The sequence below is a fragment of the Eurosta solidaginis genome, chromosome 4 (assembly GCF_040869045.1).
Source record: "Eurosta solidaginis isolate ZX-2024a chromosome 4, ASM4086904v1, whole genome shotgun sequence".
Lineage (NCBI taxonomy): Eukaryota > Metazoa > Arthropoda > Insecta > Diptera > Tephritidae > Eurosta > Eurosta solidaginis.
In genome coordinates this window covers 60286188-60306201 of record NC_090322.1, presented here as the reverse complement: position 1 = coordinate 60306201, position 20014 = coordinate 60286188, and the positions used below count along the sequence as shown (strand labels likewise).

The window sequence follows — 20014 nt, the reverse complement described above, 5'->3', positions numbered from 1 at the left end:
GATATCGTTTCGTTCGTTAAGCATGCCTGTTTTAAACCCAAAAAAAAAAAAAAGTAGTATTTACTAGTATCATTTCATCCTAAAGTTCTCTTACTGGCTGCCTGTGGTGTTCTTTTAATTTATTACCAAAGCAGAAACAGCATAGATGAATGGATTTGCAACTCTTTGTTTCGAGAGAGCGCTGTCAAAATGCACATTTTTTATAACATTTATCAATGATGCCACTCCAAACAAAAATGAATAGTTCTGAAAATGGGGATTTTTGACATACATTTCGGCCATTATAGTTTCAATCATTTAATAAAATGATAGTCGTAAAATATTTATTTCCTTAAAGTTATTTTACAATAATACGACTAGTTAGAATTACATATAAACAAATCTAAGTAAAATTTACATTTCGATTAAATTAATTAGTCAAATATTGTAACGCATTTAACTCGCAGTGAAAACCATATATTCTTTTGAAATTTCAGTAAATCGGACCTATGATATAATAGTTAACATTATTTAATGGATAGGGCTTATCCTACATTTCTGGCGTTCCAGGTTCTGTGATCAAAATGGACTGGTTGCATCGGGAGTTCATATTTACAAAACTTATTTTTAGTGATAACGTTTGAATGGGAAATAATATTTACCCTCCGCCTTCGAACTAATAATACTTACACTAAAACAAGTATTTTTATCCTTTTTCCCATAATTTTTGAACGCTATTCTACAGTTGTAGGTCAAACTAATGGTTACCAAAATTTTTGGCACGTTTTTCGTTTTGGCTGGCACATTTTTTGTTCTGGCACCCGCTTCAGCTGGCGCGAGGGATTTATCTGTGATTGTTGCCAGCAACAACTAGAAGATAAATCCCTCGTGAGAGCGAAAATATGAGAGCGTAAGCAAAAGATTCCTATCAATCTAATCTATGAGAAACAGTATCGGTCAAATGGATACAAGTAATCTATGTATTGATTACCTTTGTCGGACCTGTATGATTAAACTTGAAGCGTTCCCGTCTGAAGGCAGCATTAAACAACAATACCGATGCATCTTTGAAACTATTGCAGAATGTGATGATTTACGAATCACTGATTTGTTATCCAGCACAATACCGCAAATGTTGGAAGGGCAGCTAAATGACGAGCTACCAAACAGAATGTGTTGTAAATGCTGGTACCAGTTGTTAGGTGCATATAGGTTTCAACAAATGTGCATGCAATCCGACCAAAAGATGCGGGAACTGGCGACTAGAAAACGGGATGGTTCAAATATGTTGATAATGAAGGCAGGTATTAAAGACGAAGTACTACCAACCGAAACAGAGTTCAATCTCCCTCCGAAATGCCTGTTCTATACTAACGAGAGGCACGTCTTGAAGGCAGACAAATGGCAGTTGGGTTGGATATAGTACAATCGGGTACTGCTGAAAATTTAGAAAAAAGCGAACAATTACTGGAATCTTGTGAAACTTCTCAAGACGATTTCAACGAGTTTATTTACAGTAAGCCAACTGGTAACCCCAATACAGAAATTGCTGGTGGAGATCCAATGCATTCTTCAATATCTGTGGAAAACTGTGAAAATGCGCAAGGCGAGTTAAGCGAATTTATCAAAAACGAGCCGATTGACGACGATGATGAAAATACTGAATATAGCGATGATGGCACAATTCATTCAACAACCTTTGTGAAAGACGAGGAATTGAAAATAGAAGAGGACCAAATAACTTGGCAGTAAGTATGATATGGATTATAATACTAACCAATCCAGCATATGAAATTTTTGATAAAAAAAATATACGAATATCAACTCCCAGATGATTAAAACCGTTCAAATTTAAAAGTATTTTCTATTCGAAAATTAATGTATCGTCGGAAGAAAACTGTACCCTAAATGTGATTATTCTTGAATGTTGTTGTTGTTGTTGTAGCGAAAAGGTTGCTCCCCGAAGGCTTTGGGGAGTGTTATCGATGTGATGGTCCTTTGCCGGATAACAGATCCGGTACCATAGCACCATTGAGGTGCTAGCCCGACCATCTCGGGAACGATTTATGTGGCAACATTAAACTTTCAGGCCGTTCCCTCCCTCCCCACCCCCAAGTTCCATGAGGAGCTTGGAGTCGCCAGAGCCTCGCCTGAAAACAGGATTTGCTGCGGATAGGTGAGGTTGACAATTGGGTTTGGAGAAGCTATGTATTGCGCTGGCAACTTGAAGGGTTGCGCTACACAGCCCCTTGAATCTGATATTTTAGTCGCCTCTTACGACAGGCATACCTACCGCGGGTATATTCTGACCCCCTGACCCGCTGGGGTTTGTTGTAGCTGTTTCGCGCGATCTATCACAAATTGTGATCCTCTAACGGGGTGGTTCATATTGAGAGAGGTGTAGGTTCCACATTGCAATTGGAGAGATGGTTGGTGTCATATGGGGACATAATGCAAGTAGGACACACATTATGTATGTCGGGATTGATTCTCTTACAGTACACAGATCTTTAAGCGTTTAATAAAATAAACGTCCTCTCGATTTAATAGTTCGATTTATTCTTAATATTTTAAACTGTACAAGGTTGGCTTCTAAAAAGATGATGCAATCGTACGTTTCAATGTGGCTTACTGCGTCGCTTTTATGTATATTATGTTGCACATACTGGCATGCTTTAGTAGTACATATACTTATTTGTAGTCTATAGTAATATATATTTTGAAAGCTGTTTCTTTCTGGACCTCAAATCTCGAGAAAGGCTGAACCAATTGATAGGAAATTTTGAGCATTGATTTGGTGGCGGCTTGTCATGGTTATAGGCTAAAACAACTGCAAATATTTAGAAACGTTTTTGAGATATCGACCAAAATATGGACCAGTGTTACCCTGTTCTTGTTGTTGTTGTAGCAGTGCTTCGCCCCACCTAACAGCCGCGACCGATCACAGATTGTCATCAAACTTGCTGTTTCAACAGGGGTGGACCATAATAAAAGGGGTGTTAGAGGCGTTGGTTCCACATTACAATTAAAGAGATGGTTGGTGTCATGTGGGGACACATTGCAAGCGGGGCATACATATTGTATGTCGGGGTTGATTCTGGATAGGTAAGAGTTTAACCTCTTACAGTATGTTACGTGGCTGACTGTTTGGGGTGGTGAGGAGCGGCGGCAAGCAGGTATGCTTGCGGGCCCAGGCTAGCTCGTCGTCTTGGGCGGGGTATTGCACCACCGACCTCACCACCCCAAACAGTCAGCCACGTAACAATGGCGCCCAACGATAATAGCCCGATAATCTTTTTATTTCCCACATTTTTTTCAAGTAACGCTATTTGTCACTATTCTTTAATCTTCCCACTTTTATTCCAGATTTCCTTGTTTTTGTTTTTTATCCCATGTTCCTTTCAAACCCAATCCTTATTTCCGTCTTTTGACTGGACAGGGACCGTCATGATGGCAACGACGTTCGGGTTTGCCTGGCCGACAAGTGTCATCATGAAGATTAGATAGGGATTAGCGACGTGCTCATACCAGGGTTCCTTCTTCGGGTTCCTGCAATTTGACTAAGTGGTACCTGGTATGACACTTAGCTAGAGACGGACTTAGGTAGGAGATCGTGGCGAGCTGTCCAGGCTACCTTACCGGGAGTCCAGCATTCCCGGTAAGTGAGGTTTACAGTCGTCGCCACGATAGTTAGGAGAGGAGGTGTGGCATCCACTCTTAGGGATAATCCATGATCGTGATGTGCCCCACTTCCACGGACAGCATGACGGCGGACTTGACACTAGATGTTTAGATACGGACGGACATACTGCCTTCACCGAACCTTCGCCAAGGCAGCACCAAAAACACCAAGACATATATATTCAAGTTCAGTTAACCTATTTTCAACCATTAAGCTCGATACTTTTAAATTTTCAGTTTTATTAATTTTATTTATATTTTTTTTTTTGGTTGTTGGTTATTTCATAATTATTAAGATTATTTTCAAAAAGTGTTCACGTTGATGTTAGAAATTTTGGAGTTTATCAATTTTTTATAGTGTTTTTGCTTTTAGTTTTTTTGTTGCATTGTCAGATATTCCTTTTATTATTGTTTTTCTGGCAATTTTTACCGCAAATTAGGGGTTGAAATTAATTTTGGTTTTAATTAATTTCGATACTTGAATTTTTTTCTAGTATATATACTAGAAGAATATTTTTTTTTTTTTGGTTTCAAATTTTTAATTTCCTTTATCCTTAAGATACACATATACACATTACCTGAATTTTTACACACACACATATATATACTCAGTCATACTAAATTTAATTGTAATATTTTCATATTGTGTTTTTTTATATTAGTTGATATTGTTTTTTTTTTTTTTTTGGTCAAATTTTTTTTCACATACCGACAGTGGATGTCGGAGAAGGAAGTGGAAAATAGAGTTATTGGGGGATTGGGTATCCTCGACTCCCAGAGGCGTCTAACTAGGAGCCGTGCGCGAGCCCTAGAAAACCAAATAGTTGGTTCAGTTTTTAACCAAATTGACACGGGTATACCGAGACCCGTTGACTTCGTCCCTACGGACTATTTTAATAGGTGCGCGTCGCGGATTTTTGGAACTTTTGGCCCTGATCGCCCGCTGAGGGTCTCTGTCGCGAACGGGGTGTCATTCAACGAATCAGATAATAGTCTAAACTTCTCCCAAAAAATCGATTTGGTGTGCCAGATGGTCGATAGGGAAAACGTAGGTGCCCAGGGGGGTGATGTTCCGGCGCAGAACGCACCATCAACGAATGTCGGCATTAGCCTTAATGCTCCTCAAAGCCACACCGCCCAAGATGCAAATAATGTCGAACAGCTGAGCCGAATGATGGCGATGATGGCGCAACAAAACGACTTGGTGGCGCAAATGGCAAATGAGGTGATGAGCATTAAGACCAGTGTCGATAACATTGGTGGCCGCGTAGCAGACATAGAAACGTCTGCGCAAGTGCCTGTACATCGGTCCGCCTTGGAATCTACGCCCGAGCCTCAGAGACGGGGGGGGGGGGGGGGGGGGGGGAACGCAGAGCGCGTCAATGAGCCAACGGTCAGTTACAGTACCGGGCGAGATGCCAGCGATTCTCCCAGGTGGAAGAAGCTCGACCTTGAAAAGTGGCACATCAAATTCGATGGGACCAGTAAAGGTATAAGCGTCGAAAGCTTCATCTTTCGGGTGGAAAGGATGCGCGAGCAGCATAATATTTCCTTCTTCCAGCTTTTCACGGACTTTCATTGTCTGGTTTCCGGCGGTGCCTTGAAGTGGTATTGGCAGGTCCTTGAAGACCATGCGGAGGAGCCGAACTTTGGCTACTTTGAGCTAAAGTCCAAGCTGCTGAGCCACTTCAAGACTGCCCAGTCCGACTATGAAATCATCCGTGAAATCATGGAAAGGAAACAGCTGCCCGCGGAAGCTTTTGATGACTTTTATGCCGAAGTCCACAATATGACATTCCGTTTGCGGAAGAGAATCCCTGAGAGGGAATTGGTTGGCATAATTAGGGGAAATCTTAAACCGTACCTAGCCAACCTGACCTTCGCCATTAAAATGGACTCGTTGGCGGAGCTCAAAGCTGAGTGTAAGAGAGCGGAAAAACTCATCAAGGAAAATAAGAACCGGTCCAAACCAGTTAATGAGATAGGGTTCGAACAGCCCGATATACTGGGAGAGAGAAAGTTAGAAGCTTTTGATAGGAAGCCTCAGCGCCCACCCCAATACCAACCACAACCTCAACCCCTACACCAAACCCCAGCCAACCCCAATAGTGTTCGTCCTTCTGTTAGTCCTGCGTCTAAGTCGACTGTGAATTTCTTTTGTGCTTCTCCCTTCCACTTGATGCTGTGTTTTTCGTGCGGTATGCCGGTGGATCACTTTGTGAAAAACCCGGCGGAATCCCAAAAGCCGAATAAGTGTACGTCCTCGTTTCACAATATGGTCTGTTTTGCTTGTGGTAGTGATTTGTCCTTTTGTGTATTTAAGCCTCAGCAGGGAAACCCGAGACTGGCGGAGTTGACCGGGGACTCCAGCCAGAGGACAGACAACCCGGCAACCCAGCAGTAAAGATTTTGAAGAAGGAAATGAAAGAGAATAAAGTTAAGGTAGAGGAAAGGATAACAGAAAAACGGGAGGTCAAAAGTTTGCACCAGAGGAAGTTAGATTACGAGGAGGCAAGACGTAGGATTTTTTGTGAAGCAATACTAAACAATAGGAGAAATAGAAATTTTAAAAAGATAGAAAAGATGAGGGAGAAGGGGAAATATTTCAAACGTTTAAGAAATAAAATAATTTCAACAATTGTGACTGTAAAAGGCGATAATAGGTTTTTCGCCAAAACCGCGATAGGAGGTAGGGAAGTTTTAGCTCTCTTGGACTCAGGGGCGAGTGTCAGCTGTTTAGGGAAAGGCTCAGCGGCACTCCTGTGCGGTAAAGAGGCCTTGATTGTGCCAATCAGGGGCCAACATATCCGGACCGCGAACGGGGAGGAAACCGCCGTGGTAGGGGTCATAAAGTTACCAGTCGTGTGGGATAATACGACCAGGGAATTAGAATTTTTGATAGTTCCTGATCTGCAACAGGAAGTATATTTTGGGATAGATTTTTGGCAGGCCTTTGGTATGAGTGTTGTGAGTAAGGGTGTGAGTGGTAGTGTGAATGGTGCCAGTGTGGCGGAGCTCGTGCCTGCCGAGGGTGACTTGTCTTTTGACGCTGTGCAGCACGTTTTATCGCCGGAGCAAGATGATATGTTGGAGCGCGTGAAGACCCAATTCCCGTCCTTCGCGGTACTGGGGTTAGGCCGGACAGACAAAGAGGAACACGTCATCGAGGTGGTGGACGAGAATCTGCCGGTCAAGCAACGCCATTATCCAATTTCGCCGGCCATACAAAAACTCATATACGCAGAGTTAGATCGAATGTTGGACATGGGAGTCATCGAGGAGTCCAACAGTAGTTGGAATTCCCCCGTATCACTGGTCATTAAAGGAACGAAGAATCGGCTGTGCCTAGATGCTCGCAAGGTGAATGAAAGAACTATAAAGGACGCATACCCCTTACCACATATTGATGGAATTTTGAGCCGCCTGCAAAACACAAGATATATTTCCGCAATCGACTTAAAGGATGCTTTCTGGCAGATTCCCCTCGAGAGGAAATCACGTGAAAAGACTGCCTTCACTGTCCCTGGCCGACCCCTTTACCAATTTACCGTCATGCCTTTCGGGTTGTGCAATGCAGCACAACGAATGTTTCGTCTCATGGACAAGGTCATTCCGGCCGCTTTACGTGAATGTGTTTTTGTTTATCTTGACGATTTGTTAGTTTGTTCTGTAGATTTCGAGTCCCATATGTGTTTATTGGAAAAGGTCGCTCGGTGTCTTCGCGAGGCTAAGTTAACAATTAACGTAGAAAAAAGCAAGTTTTGTTTTAAAGAAGTTCACTATTTAGGATACTTAGTCGGGGATGGTTGTATCAGAACGGACGCCAACAAAGTGGTAGCTGTGAGGGACTTTCCGAAAACCCCGAAGCAACTACGACGGTTCCTGGGTATGTCGGGCTGGTACCGACGTTTTATACAGGACTATGCGACTATTGCAGCCCCGCTGCACGACTGCCTCAAGAAAGACAAAATCAAAAGGTTTGCAATGACGGAAGAAGCAATAAAATCATTTGAAATTTTAAAGCAGAGTTTGGTTTCTGCACCGGTGCTCACACATCCTGACTTTAAGCGTCGTTTCTATATTCAATGTGATGCATCAACGGACGGAGTGGGAGGGGTTTTGTTTCAACTGGACGATGACCAGAACGAAAGACCGATTGCCTACGTTTCGGCAAAACTTAATAAGGCGCAGAAAAACTATAGCATTACTGAACTTGAATGCTACGCCGCGATCGTGAGTGTGAAAAGATTCCGACCTTATGTGGAAGGAACCCCGTTCACCATCATAACTGATCATGCCAGCCTCAAATGGCTCATGAATCAGAAAGATCTTTCTGGGAGGTTGGCAAGGTGGAGTTTGAAACTCCAGGGTTATGATTTCGATATCCAACATCGAAAAGGTGCGCAAAACGTGGTTCCCGACACACTCTCACGAATGAACATGGACGAAATACTGACGAACGACAGAGCCATAGACGTATGTCTCGCGTCACCGTGCTTCGAGTCGGAGGAGTATACGGAGTTAAAAAAGACGGTGACCGAGAAGAAAGATAAGTTGCCAGACTTATACATATCGGACGGTTACGTTTACAAACGGACGCAATTCGACAGGGGGGACGATCTTCTAGCGGACCAGACCTGGAAGCTCTGGGTTCCGTCGGAACTGCGACCGGGGCTGGTAGAGTCGTCTCATAGCTCACCGTCCGCTGGTCATGGTGGCATCCACAAGACACTGTCACGACTACGTCAGAAATATTACTGGCCAGGAATGGTCACCGACGTATACGCACATATAAAAGATTGCGAAATTTGTAAAGTAAATAAGACTCAAAACGTTTTTAAACAACCGATGATGGGTAAACAGAAGCTAACAGAACGACCTTTCCAACGTCTGTTCATTGATTTTATGGGTCCTTATCCGCGTACTAGTGAGGGTCATGTGTATGTCTTTGTATGTTTAGATCATTTCTCGAAGTTTATGTTTTTAAAACCAATGAGAAGGGCAACTTCAGCTGAAGTCATAAAATATTTAGAGAAAGATGTTTTCCACATATTCGGCGTGCCCGAATATGTCCATTCGGACAACGGAAAACAGTTTGTGTCTGAGATCTTCAACAACTTTTTAGAAAAATATGGTACCAAACATATAAAAACTGCATTTTATTCACCACAGGGTAACGCTGCGGAGAGGGCAAATAGATCTGTTCTGCAGATCATTAGATCCTTTATAAGGGATAACCAGAAAAACTGGGACAAATGCGTCAGCGATGCCGCATTTGCCCTCCGCAGCGTTGTACACTCAGCCATCAACATGTCTCCATATTATGCCACTTTCGGTATGCCTATGATACAGCATGCTACATCATACGAGCTATACCGAAAGCTGGCGGCGGTAAAGGATGTTGATTGTGAGATAGAGGCAACAAGCGATAGAATGCAAATGATTAGGAACAAGATTATGAAAGAGCTGAAGTTGGCCCATGATAGGAGTAAAAAGATATATGACACTAGAAGTAGAGATGTAAAGTTTCAAATTGGACAAGTGGTATACCGCCGAAACTTTAAGCAAAGTTCCCAGGTCGATAACTACAACGCCAAATTAGCTCCAAAACAAGTAAGATGTATTGTTTTAAACGTTATAGGGAACTCTATGTATGAACTTGGCGACAGCAATGGAAAAAAGATCGGCGTATACCACGCTAAAGACATTTTTGCAAAATAGTTTAATGTTTTTTTTGTAGTGCTAGTACTCTTGTTCTATGTTATTTATTTATTTATCGACGTATTGTATTTATTAATTTATTGACGTATGTGATTATATTATTAAATTATTTTTATTAATTTTTTTTTGACCTTTTTATTTATTTGATTATTTTTGCATTTATTTATTTTTATTTTATTTTATTTATTTATTTTTTTTACCTACTTGACTATTTGATCTGTGATATTTTTTTTTTTTATACATTTTTTTTGCCATCTGTGATATTTTATTTTATTTTATTTTTTTTATTTATTTTTTTTTTATTTATTTTATCTGTGATATTTTATTTACTATTAGATATGTAGAGTAGTATCTGTGATAGACGTTTAAGTAGTAGCATTAGCCCAGTGATTTAGTTCGTAGTTAAACAGAACCAAAATTTAAAGGCGTGAAAAAAAAAATAGGCCCGGCATTGAGTCGTGGGTCGAGGCCACACGTTGGACGCAGGAAATAATACTTAGCAGGCTGCGTTTGGATTCTTTACGCACACGCTCCATAGTGCAGACACCATCGGCGGTTGCGAGCCTGTAACGACAGCCTGTCTCCATACTGGCTTGAATGAGTGGCAGAGTGTATATGCGTCTATGTGTTTATGTGTTTTGTGTCCAGGTCCGTGCCTTAGCCGCAATGTTGCCATTAAAATAATATTAGCATGATAACATTAACATTGACAACATTGTACCTGTAGTGAACCCAATGTTGCAACGGAAATTAGATGTTGCGCTTGGCATCATGTTTTTATAATAAGAAAAATTTCACCATGCTGCTAACAACCTAGCAGCCTTGACGAATGATATGTAACTATGTGTTTGTTCTGTTCGGTATTATGTAGGTGGATGTGTATTTGTGAAAGGCTATGAACGTGTGAATGCATCAGTGTAAGCGGTCAAGGCACGAACCAAATGTATCTGTGTAGGTGTTCGTTTTGTGGAGCGGTAAGCGTATGAATGTATGAGTGCATGATTGTATAGATGGAAAATACGGGAAAGCCGAAAAGAAAGTTTGGCATGTAATGGTAAAAATTTTCCGTTTTTGGGTAACGTTCCTTACCACGGCGGTGGCTATAAGAAGGGGAAAACTGAGGCAACGGGCCAAAGTCTTGTTTCAACAGTGCCCAGTGCAAGTGAGTAGTGAAAAATCACAAGTGAAGTGCGCGTTTACAACCGTAAATTACAAAGTGCATAGTCCTTAGTAATGAGCGAATTAAACCGCTTTGTAAATAAAATTGTGCGCGTCGAAAAGTTTCCGCGGTACGTGCAAAGAGCTGGAATCAGTTGTCAAAAAATTACAAGTTACAAGAGGTAAGATATTATACTCTTTTGTAGGCATGCTTGACGGGAGCTGGGGCTTCAACCTTGCCTATCTCCAGAGCAAGCCAAAAGAAAACTTGCATCGACATATACATCTCTGCATACAAATATATGTATGTAGATGAATATATGACCATGCAGACAAGAAATTCGTAGGCAATTATGTATATGCACATAGATACACATTTGCTTTTGAATTTCTAAATAGATTTTCTTTTGTATTTAATTTCAGCGCACAATTGATTTTCCTTTGGGAAAGACCCACTGGGCACGTATATGGGCGGCGTACCGCCAAAAAGCAAATACATTATACTTGGCGGTCAACACAACAACAACAACTACCACGCACTACACTAAAATTTTAATTTGTTAGCGCACTCCACAACAACAACCACTATAGCATTTTCATATTGGCGATATAGGGCCGCAACAACCACAACAGCATTTTTTTTTAGTGGCGGCATAACGTTCAGCAACAACTACACCATTTTTGCTATATTGGCGGCGCAACACCAACCACAACCGGTATTTATTTTTTTTCTTGGCGACATACCGCCCAACAATACTACAACAACGTTTTTATATTGGCGGCATAACGCTCAACAGCAACTACACCATATTGCATATTGGCGGCATTCCGGCCAACAACAATTATCACGCATCCAAAAGCATAACATCACATTGTCATTTTTCCCGGCGTGCACCACACCATCAACAAAAACAACAAATTATTCATATTGGCGACATACCGCCCAACAACAGAATCACCTACAAGGACTTGGAATTTACACATAACATCTTTCACTGGCGGAGTTGAGCCGCAACAACAACAGCCACTACACCATACACAACAAAGGAGGAGCTTTTCAAACAACACATTAGGTTATATGTTGAAATTTGTATGTTTGGGATATATTATTAAGTTTATTGAAATATTGGTATAAGGGTCATAATTTTTACAGAGAACGGGCAAAAAGGGGGCATTATATCTCCGGGGCCAAGCATTTCCGTTTCGCGCATATAAAGTCTGAGTTTTACTTTAACTCCATATTTCAGGAGTTAATGGTGGCACTTCTGCCTCCATCACATTTTTTTCTCTTCGTTTCTTCATTTTCTTCCTTTTTTTGTTTAAATTTTTCTACGTCAGTTTGACATTTAATTTTTCTTCGTATTTTTATATCTCCACTTTCTACCATATACACATTTTTCTTTTGCATATGCACCAAATTCGGATTTTCAATCATTCGATTTTTTTGCCATCTTTTCATTTTTTTGTACTTACTTCTATTATTATTGGCAAAATCAATTGCAACATCACACCCGAGGGTGTATATGCACAGTGTGCCTTCAGCACCAAGAACATTTTTTTTTGATTACACATTTTTAATTTTTAATTTTCGCGGTTTACCATCACGCGGGCAGCTTTGATACTACCAGAGCACTCATTATCAAAGATCACTAGCGAGTGATCTTGTCTGAGTGTTTGAGGGTGGCTACCTTGAGTGTGGTCATATGTACATATGTATGTTTGAGTTTTTCCTTTTTCAGCTACTCAACTGCAGCGGCGCCGTTGGATAAGGAGAGTAACTTGGTGAGTGTTTTGAGTGAAATATAAAAAATTTATCAAAATACACCTGTTTAGTTGTATGTACATGTGTTAGCACAGATTCCTGCTCTTGCAAAAATAGAACAGGAATTAGCAAATCAGAAACATAAAAACAGATTGCAACGAACATATGTACATGCATGAAAAACGTCACAAACGTACATTTGTACTTACATACATACCTTTTGTTTTCATAAACATATAAATTCTTTTGCTTTGATGACCTACTTTTGCGTTGTACATATTTGATCTTATGTTTACTTGAGCGGTTGCGGTAGGTCAGAGATTAGGGTACTTGGATTTTTTTTCTTTTTTTATTCGCCCTCTTATTTTATTTTATTTGAATTTATATCTTTAGGATTTAGAATTAGCTCCTAGTAATAATATGGCATTAGGGTGGCCCTAAAAGTTTAATTTTTTTTTATTAGAGTTCAGACACTTTGTCTATTAGCCATAAGTATCTTGTATTGTATGGAATTTGAAATTTATCTACTTCTTCCTGCATTCCCATGAATTTGTAATGTTAGCTAGTAATAAGGTTCAGTATTATATTTGAGCATTCTTTTTACTTTGAGTAAATAGAAGCTTTAGAAATAGATACTAGTTAAGCCTTTTGGAATTCTTGGCAAACTATTTTGCAGTTTTAATGTTTTGTTGAAATTATTGAACTAGTAGTAGGGTATTAGTTGGTAATTTGGAAACCAAAAATTTTGTAAATAAATCATAAGAATTATGTTTGGATGAAATTTTAATATTTTCAATAATGCAGGGCTAAAGTTTTAAGTTTGGTGTTGGTGCTGCGCTTGTGCGCGGAAAGGTTAGGTGAAGGTGAGTGTTTAGGGAAAATGACTGATTGACAGGGGACAGACTAGTGTCAGGCTTGGGGGCACTGTAAGGTAAACAGAAGTCAGCACAGTGCCCACGGTGCAGTGCAAGTTGCACTGCAGAGGGAGGGTAGACTCCACCTGACAGGACAGGCCTTCATCTGTTTCTACCCCTTATGCTTTCCCCTTCTAACTTTGCCCTCACGTGTATTTCTATTTGTTTCATCTTTTCTCCCCTTTATATATACATGCAGGTATGAACCCTTTTTGTTCATGTGGCTGCGGGTGAGGTCGGTGGTGCAATACCCCGCCCAAGACGACGAGCTAGCCTGGGCCCGCAAGCATACCTGCTTGCCGCCGCTCCTCACCACCCCAAACAGTCAGCCACGTAACAAGTATCCAGAACGAAGTTGAGCAAAAGTGACACGCGTGTCCCTGGGGAGTATGCGTTCCTCTTCCACAACTTTTGGGTACTTTTCTTTGAGTACTGGATTCACCGGGCAATTCCTGACATAAAGGTCCGACGTCTGTTTGTGGAGTTCACCAAGGACCTCCTTGTGTTTTTCCGCTTCATACGGCTGGGTTCTCAGGTGCCGTATTTCCTCAAAATGCTTACCGAGATGACTCCTTAAGCCCCTAGGCAGTGTTGGCTCATTAATCAGATGTCTATTTGGATGCTCAGGTTTCTGGGTATTCAACAGGAACTGTTTGGTTAGCATCTCATTTCTCTCCCTGATGGGGAGTATTCTCGCCTCATTATGTAGATAGTGTTCTGGGGACATAAGAAGACAGCCCGTGGCGATTCCGAGAGCAGTATTTTGGCAGTCCTGTAGCTTCTTCCAGTGGGTAATTTTTTGGCTTGGCGACCATATGGGTGACGCTTAGCACGTAAACGGCTGGCTATTTCCTTTGTATGTATTAATGAGCGTTTCTTTATCTTTTCCCCAGGTACTGCTATCAAGGGATTTGAGGATTTTATTACGGCTCTGGATTTTCGGAACAATTGCGGCTGCGTGCTCACCAAAATGTAGATCCTGATCAAACGTCACACCCAAGATTTTGGGGTGTAGGACAGTCGGTAGCGTAGTGCCATCGCGTGGATGTTCAAAATGGTCGACATTTGGGACGTCCATGTTGTAAATAAGGTCGCGGAAGATTTAGTCGGTAATAATGCCAGGCTTCGCGAGGCAAAAAGCTGGAGAGATCCGGGAGGTAGCCGTTTATTCTGCTGCAGAGCTCATCGATCTGTGGTCCTGGGCCTGTGGCCATTATTTTGCAGTCATCGGCGTATAAAACGATAGTGACTCCTTCTGGTGGTGAAGGTAGCTTAGATATGTAGAAATTAAACAAAAGTGGGGATAGGACACCACCCTGTGGCACCCCTTGTTTAATTCTTCTTGGTTTTGATGTTTCGTTTCTAAATTGCACCGATGCCTGCCGACCACCCAGATAATTTGCGGTCCACCTTTAACGACATGGGGGAAGGGTAGACCCTTCCAGGTCTTGCAGTAACGTGCCATGGTTGACCGTATCAAAAGCTTTTGATAGGTCTAACGCTACGAGTACTGTTCTAAACCGCAATTTATCTGGGTGCTGAAGGCATTTAGCGTGGTGGTGGTGCTATGGAGTTTTCTGAAGCAATGCTGATGACAGGCTAGCTGCAAATTTGGTTGGAAGTAGGGAAGCAAAATGGCTTCAAGCGCCTTTGCCACTGGCGATAGGTAGATATCGGACGATACGACTCTCCTATGTTAGCTGGTTTCCCAGGCTTTAGTAGCTGGACCACCTTGGCCATTTTCCATTTTTCGGGTATGACAAAGGTGGAAAGAGACAGGTTGAAGACATGTGCTAAGTATTTGAAACCCTCTTTCCCTAGGCTTTTAAGCATCGGCATGGCTATGTCGTCTGGGCTTTGGATGGTTTAGCGTGACCAATGGCATCTTCAACCTCTCTGGCGGTGATGGTAATTGGTGACGCGCTGAATTTATGTTTATGTGCGTGTCTATTGGCTCTCCGTCTATCTTTGTTGACCGTAGAATGCATTACATATTGACGGCAGAAAGCGCTCGCGCATTTTTTCGAATCCGACAGCACTTTATCGCCGAAGGCGATGGAAACTTTGTCATTGTGCTTAGACGGATTCGATAGGGACTTTACGGTGGACAAAAGTTTACCCACACCGGCAGAGAGGTTACAACCTCTTAGGTGCTCCTCCGATTTCGCCCGATTGTGTTTATCCACAAGCAATCTGATGCGTTGGTTTATATCCCTTATATAGGGGTCGCCTGGGTTGTGGTTGTTGTTGTTGTTGTAGCGATAAGGTTGCTCCCCGAAGGCTTTGGGGAGTGTTATCGATGTAATGGTCCTTTGCCGGATACAGATTCGGTACGCTCCGGTACCACAGCACCATTAAGGTGCTAGACCGACCATCTCGGGAATGATTTATGTGGCCACATTAAACCTTCAGGCCATCCCATCCCTCCCCACCCCAAGTTCCATGAGGAGCTTGGGGTCGCCAGAGCCTCGTCTGTTAGTGAAACAGGATTCGCCGCGGATATGTGAGGTTGACAATTGAGTTTGGAGAAGCTATATATTGCGCTGCCAACCTGAAGGGTTGCGCTACACAGCCCCTTGAATATGGTATTTTAGTCGCCTCTTACGACAGGCATGCCTACCGCGGGAATATTCTGACCGCTTATCACGGTGGGGTGGGTCGCCTGGGTCGAGCTGTCTTATAAGGTCACGTTCTCTCGCTAAATTTGCGGCCTCCGCCGGGTAGTTGGGCCGAATTTCGGCAATTCTCCCGGCGGGAATGAAACGTGCCGAGGCGGATTCAATGACGTTGCGGAAAGCACGCTCCCCTTGGCGGGCATCAGTCGGGATAGGGAGGGCAGCAAAGAGGTCTGTAAAAGATTTGTATTCGTCCCACTTTCCTTTTTTAAAGTTTATGAAAGTGCGTTTTTCTGTAACGATGAAGTCGGCGGTACGCTCGAACGAAATAAGTATAGGCAGGTGGTCGGATGCCAATGTTACCATCGGCTGCCAGTTGACGCAGTTTACGAGTTCTGCGCTCACGATTGAGATATCCGGCGAACTGTGACAGCTTCCTACCATACGTGTGGGGGCGTTGTTGTTGTTGTTGTAGCAATGCTCGCCCCACCTAATAGCCGCGACCGATCACAAATTGTCATCAATATCCTCTAACGGGAGTCCAAGGAAACTTGCCGTTTCAACAGGGGTGGACCATAAGGAAAGGGGTGTTAGAGGCGTTGGTTCCACATTACAATTGAAGAGATGGTTGGTGTCATGTGGGGACACATTGCAAGCGGGGCATACATTTTGTATGTCGGGGTTGATTCTGGATAGGTAAGAGTTTAACCTGTTACAGTATCCAGAACGAAGTTGAGCAAGAGTGACACGCGTTTCCCTGGGGAGTATGCGTTCCTCTTCCGCAAGTTTTGGATAATTTTCGTTAAGTACTGGATTCACCGGGCAATTCCCGGCATAAAGGTCCGACGCCTGTTTATGGAGTTCATCAAGGACCTGCTTGTGTTTTTTCACTTCATACGGCTGGGTTCTCAGGTGCCGTATTTCCTCTAAATGCTTACGGAGATGACTCCTTAAGCCCCTAGGCGGTGCTGGTTCATCAATCAGATGTCTGTTGGGATGCCCAGGTTTCTGGGTATTCAACAGGAACTGTTTGGTCAGCATCTCATTTCTCTCCCTGATGGGGAGTATTCTCGCCTCATTATGCAGATGGTGTTCTGGGGACATAAGAAGACAGCCCGTGGCGATTCTGAGAGCAGTATTTTGGCAGGCCTGTAGTTTCTTCCAGTGAGTGATTTTTAGGCTTGGCGACCATATGGGTGACGCGTAGCACGTAATCGGCTGGCTAATTGCTTTGTATGTAGTCATGAGCGTTTCTTTATCTTTTCCGCAAGTACTGCCAGCGAGGGATTTGAGGATTTTGTTACGGCTCTGAATTCTCGGAACAATTGCGGCTGCGTGCTCACCAAAATGTAGATCCGGATCAAACGTCACACCCAAGATTTTGGGGTGTCGGACAGTCGGTAGCGTAGTGCCATCGACGTGGATGTTCAAAATGGTCGACATTTGGGGCGTCCATGTTGTAAAAAAGGTCGCGGAAGGTTTAGTCGGTGATAATGCCAGGTTTCGCGAGGCGTGGGGGCGTCTCCTTTTATTGTGCAGAACGTAGTTTCTTCTATTTGATGATGCACCAACATCTCACCCCTACTGTCCGCCCGCAAGTTTGAATGCCATAGATCGTGATGGGCATTAAAGTCGCCTAAGATAATGCGATGAGTAAGGCGCCAATGATTGTTGCCAGTGAGTAAGGCGCTAATATTAGGGCGGTATCCACTGGGGCAACAGGTGGCAGGAGGGATGTAGATGTTGATGATTTCTAGGTTTGCATGCCTGACCGGACAGATAGGCCTTGACGTTCTAAGACATTGTCCCTGCGGTCGATGCCAGGATCAAATATATGATATTGCACAGAGTGGTGTATGATAAACGCGAGGCCGCCTCCATTTCCGCTCATGCGATCTTTTCTGTGGACATTATACCAAGAACAGGTTTGCAGTGCAGATCTTACTGTGAGTTTAGTCTCTTGAATCGCAGCAATGCGGATGTTGTGCCGCTTCATGAAATCGACTATCTCCGTGATGTTTTAGTTGTAGCAATGCTCGCCCCACCTTTTAAGCAGGGCATACATTTTGTATGTCGGGGTTGATTCTGGATAGGTAAGAGTTTAACCTGTTACAGTATCCAGAACGAAGTTGAGCAAGAGTGACACGCGTTTCCCTGGGGAGTATGCGTTCCTCTTCTGCAAGTTTTGGATAATTTTCGTTAAGTACTGGATTCACCGGGCAATTCCCGGCATAAAGGTCCGACGTCTGTTTATGGAGTTCGCCAAGGACCTGCTTGTGTTTTTTCTCTTCATGCGGCTGGGTTCTCAGGTGCCGTATTTCCTCAAAATGCTTACGGAGATGACTCCTTAAGCCCCTAGGCGGTGCTGGTTCATCAATTAGATGTCTGTTGGGATGCCCAGGTTTCTGGGTATTCAACAGGAACTGTTTGGTCAGCATCTCATTTCTCTCCCTGATGGGGAGTATTCTCGCCTCATTATGCAGATGGTGTTCTGGGGACATAAGAAGACAGCTCCAAATAAACAAGCAGGCGGAGGATATTTTGTACACGCAGCTTGGTAAAATGTCCTTTGGCACTGGCAAAATTTACATGCGACTCAGGAAAAGAAGTCCCGAGGATAAAAACCCTAACACGCTAGAGGTGGGCGAAGTCGAAAAGGACCGCAAAAGCCTAAGGGAAAAAACACAGGTGGAGGTCCCCGACGTCACCACGAGCGTGCTAGAAGAGGACCAACCTCTAAATGGTGCTGTGACTCGCACAGAGGAACACCCTGCACAACAGTCACGAGAGGCTGAAGGGGGCCTCGAATACTCTAAACCAAAAGGGCAAGGGGAGGACGACGACGTCAAGACGAAGGCGCTGGAGGGGGACAAACAGCCCAATGGTGCTGCGAGTCCTACAGATAAACCTCCAACACAGTAAAGTGGCGTCGAGCGAACTCCTCCTAACCCTTGAGGAGGGTTCGTTTGATGTGGCGCTGATCCAGGAGCCGTGGCTCTCATCGGGAGGAAAGGTTTCTGGACATAGCGCGCGCGGGTTTGGCGTTTACTACGCGCAAACGGAAGGACGGTGCGAGCTGTAGTAATGGTAAGGAAACAGCTGCATTCATATATGCTGCCTAATTACACCACTGAGGATCTCGTAGCGGTGGCCGCTGAGCAAAAGAATGGAGTGCAAAAGGCTAGTAAAGGAGGAAGGGCGCAAAGGGCCGTTGGTCATAGGCGCAGATGCAAATGCGCACCACAATGCGTGGGGAAGAGCAGATACGAACGAGAGAGGCGAATCTCTGTTTTGTTACATCCTGCAAACCAATTTGCAGATAGCCAACAGGGGAAATGTCCCTACATACATTGGTCCAACATCCAGCAATGTTCTGGATATTACATTGAGCTCCGAGCGTGATATATCAAGGTAAGATTGGATGGTTCTTGATAGACCATCCTTCTCCGACCATTCGTATATCAGCTTCAACATCCCCCTAAAGGGGGTAGAGAAGGGAGGAATCTTTAGAAACCCTAGGTCAACGAACTGGACTAAATTCCAGAAACATGTAGAAACAAAACTGGGACAACCCAAAGAGGTTGCTAATGTAGAGGAACTGGAGGAGTCTAATGAATTCCTAACAAGGACGCTTATGACTGCGTATAACAAAGCTTGCCCTCTAAGAAGATTCAGAGGAAAAGCAAAGCCGCCATGGTGGAGCAATGAGCTGAGTCTTCTAAGAAGACAGGTTAAAGAAATGTTTAAGCTCGCAAAGACCGGGGAAAGCGAAGCGTGTCGGGACGAGTACAGGGATCTACTGAGGATCTACAAGCGTGAAATTACCAGGGCGAAGAGAAACTCATGGAAAAGTTTCTGTAAAGACATAGAGTGCTCCAGCGAAACAGCACGGTTGAAAAAAGTCCTAGCAAAGGGAAACATAGTCCAGGGACTAATAAAGAAAGAGAACGGGGAATGGTCACGTAATAGTGAGGAATCCCTTGAGGTGCTTCTCGATACACATTTCCCATCGGGAGACGGTTTAGAGGAGCCAGCAGACATCACTCACACTCCGATCACGGAGCTAGTAGTGCCGGGCTTGGTGACCGATACCAAGATCGAGTGGGCAGTGAAGACGTTTTCTAAGTTTAAATCGCCGGGCCCATATGGAATATTCCCGGCCATGCTACAAGTCTAAAGTAGGG

At 43.4% G+C, this 20014-nt stretch overlaps 1 protein-coding gene across 3 annotated transcripts in view; it reads left to right on the top strand.

Moving 5' to 3' along the window:
- The first annotated feature begins 1248 nt into the window (after nt 1–1248).
- LOC137249860 (zinc finger protein 568-like) overlaps nt 1249–20014 on the top strand; it is a 169072-nt gene continuing 150306 nt past the window's right edge. For all 3 annotated transcript variants that reach the window (XM_067781841.1, XM_067781842.1, XM_067781840.1), the window contains exon 1: nt 1249–1727. In XM_067781841.1, the coding sequence (XP_067637942.1) occupies nt 1381–1727 (347 nt within the window). In that variant the 5' untranslated portion in view covers nt 1249–1380. The remainder of the gene's footprint in view (nt 1728–20014) is intronic.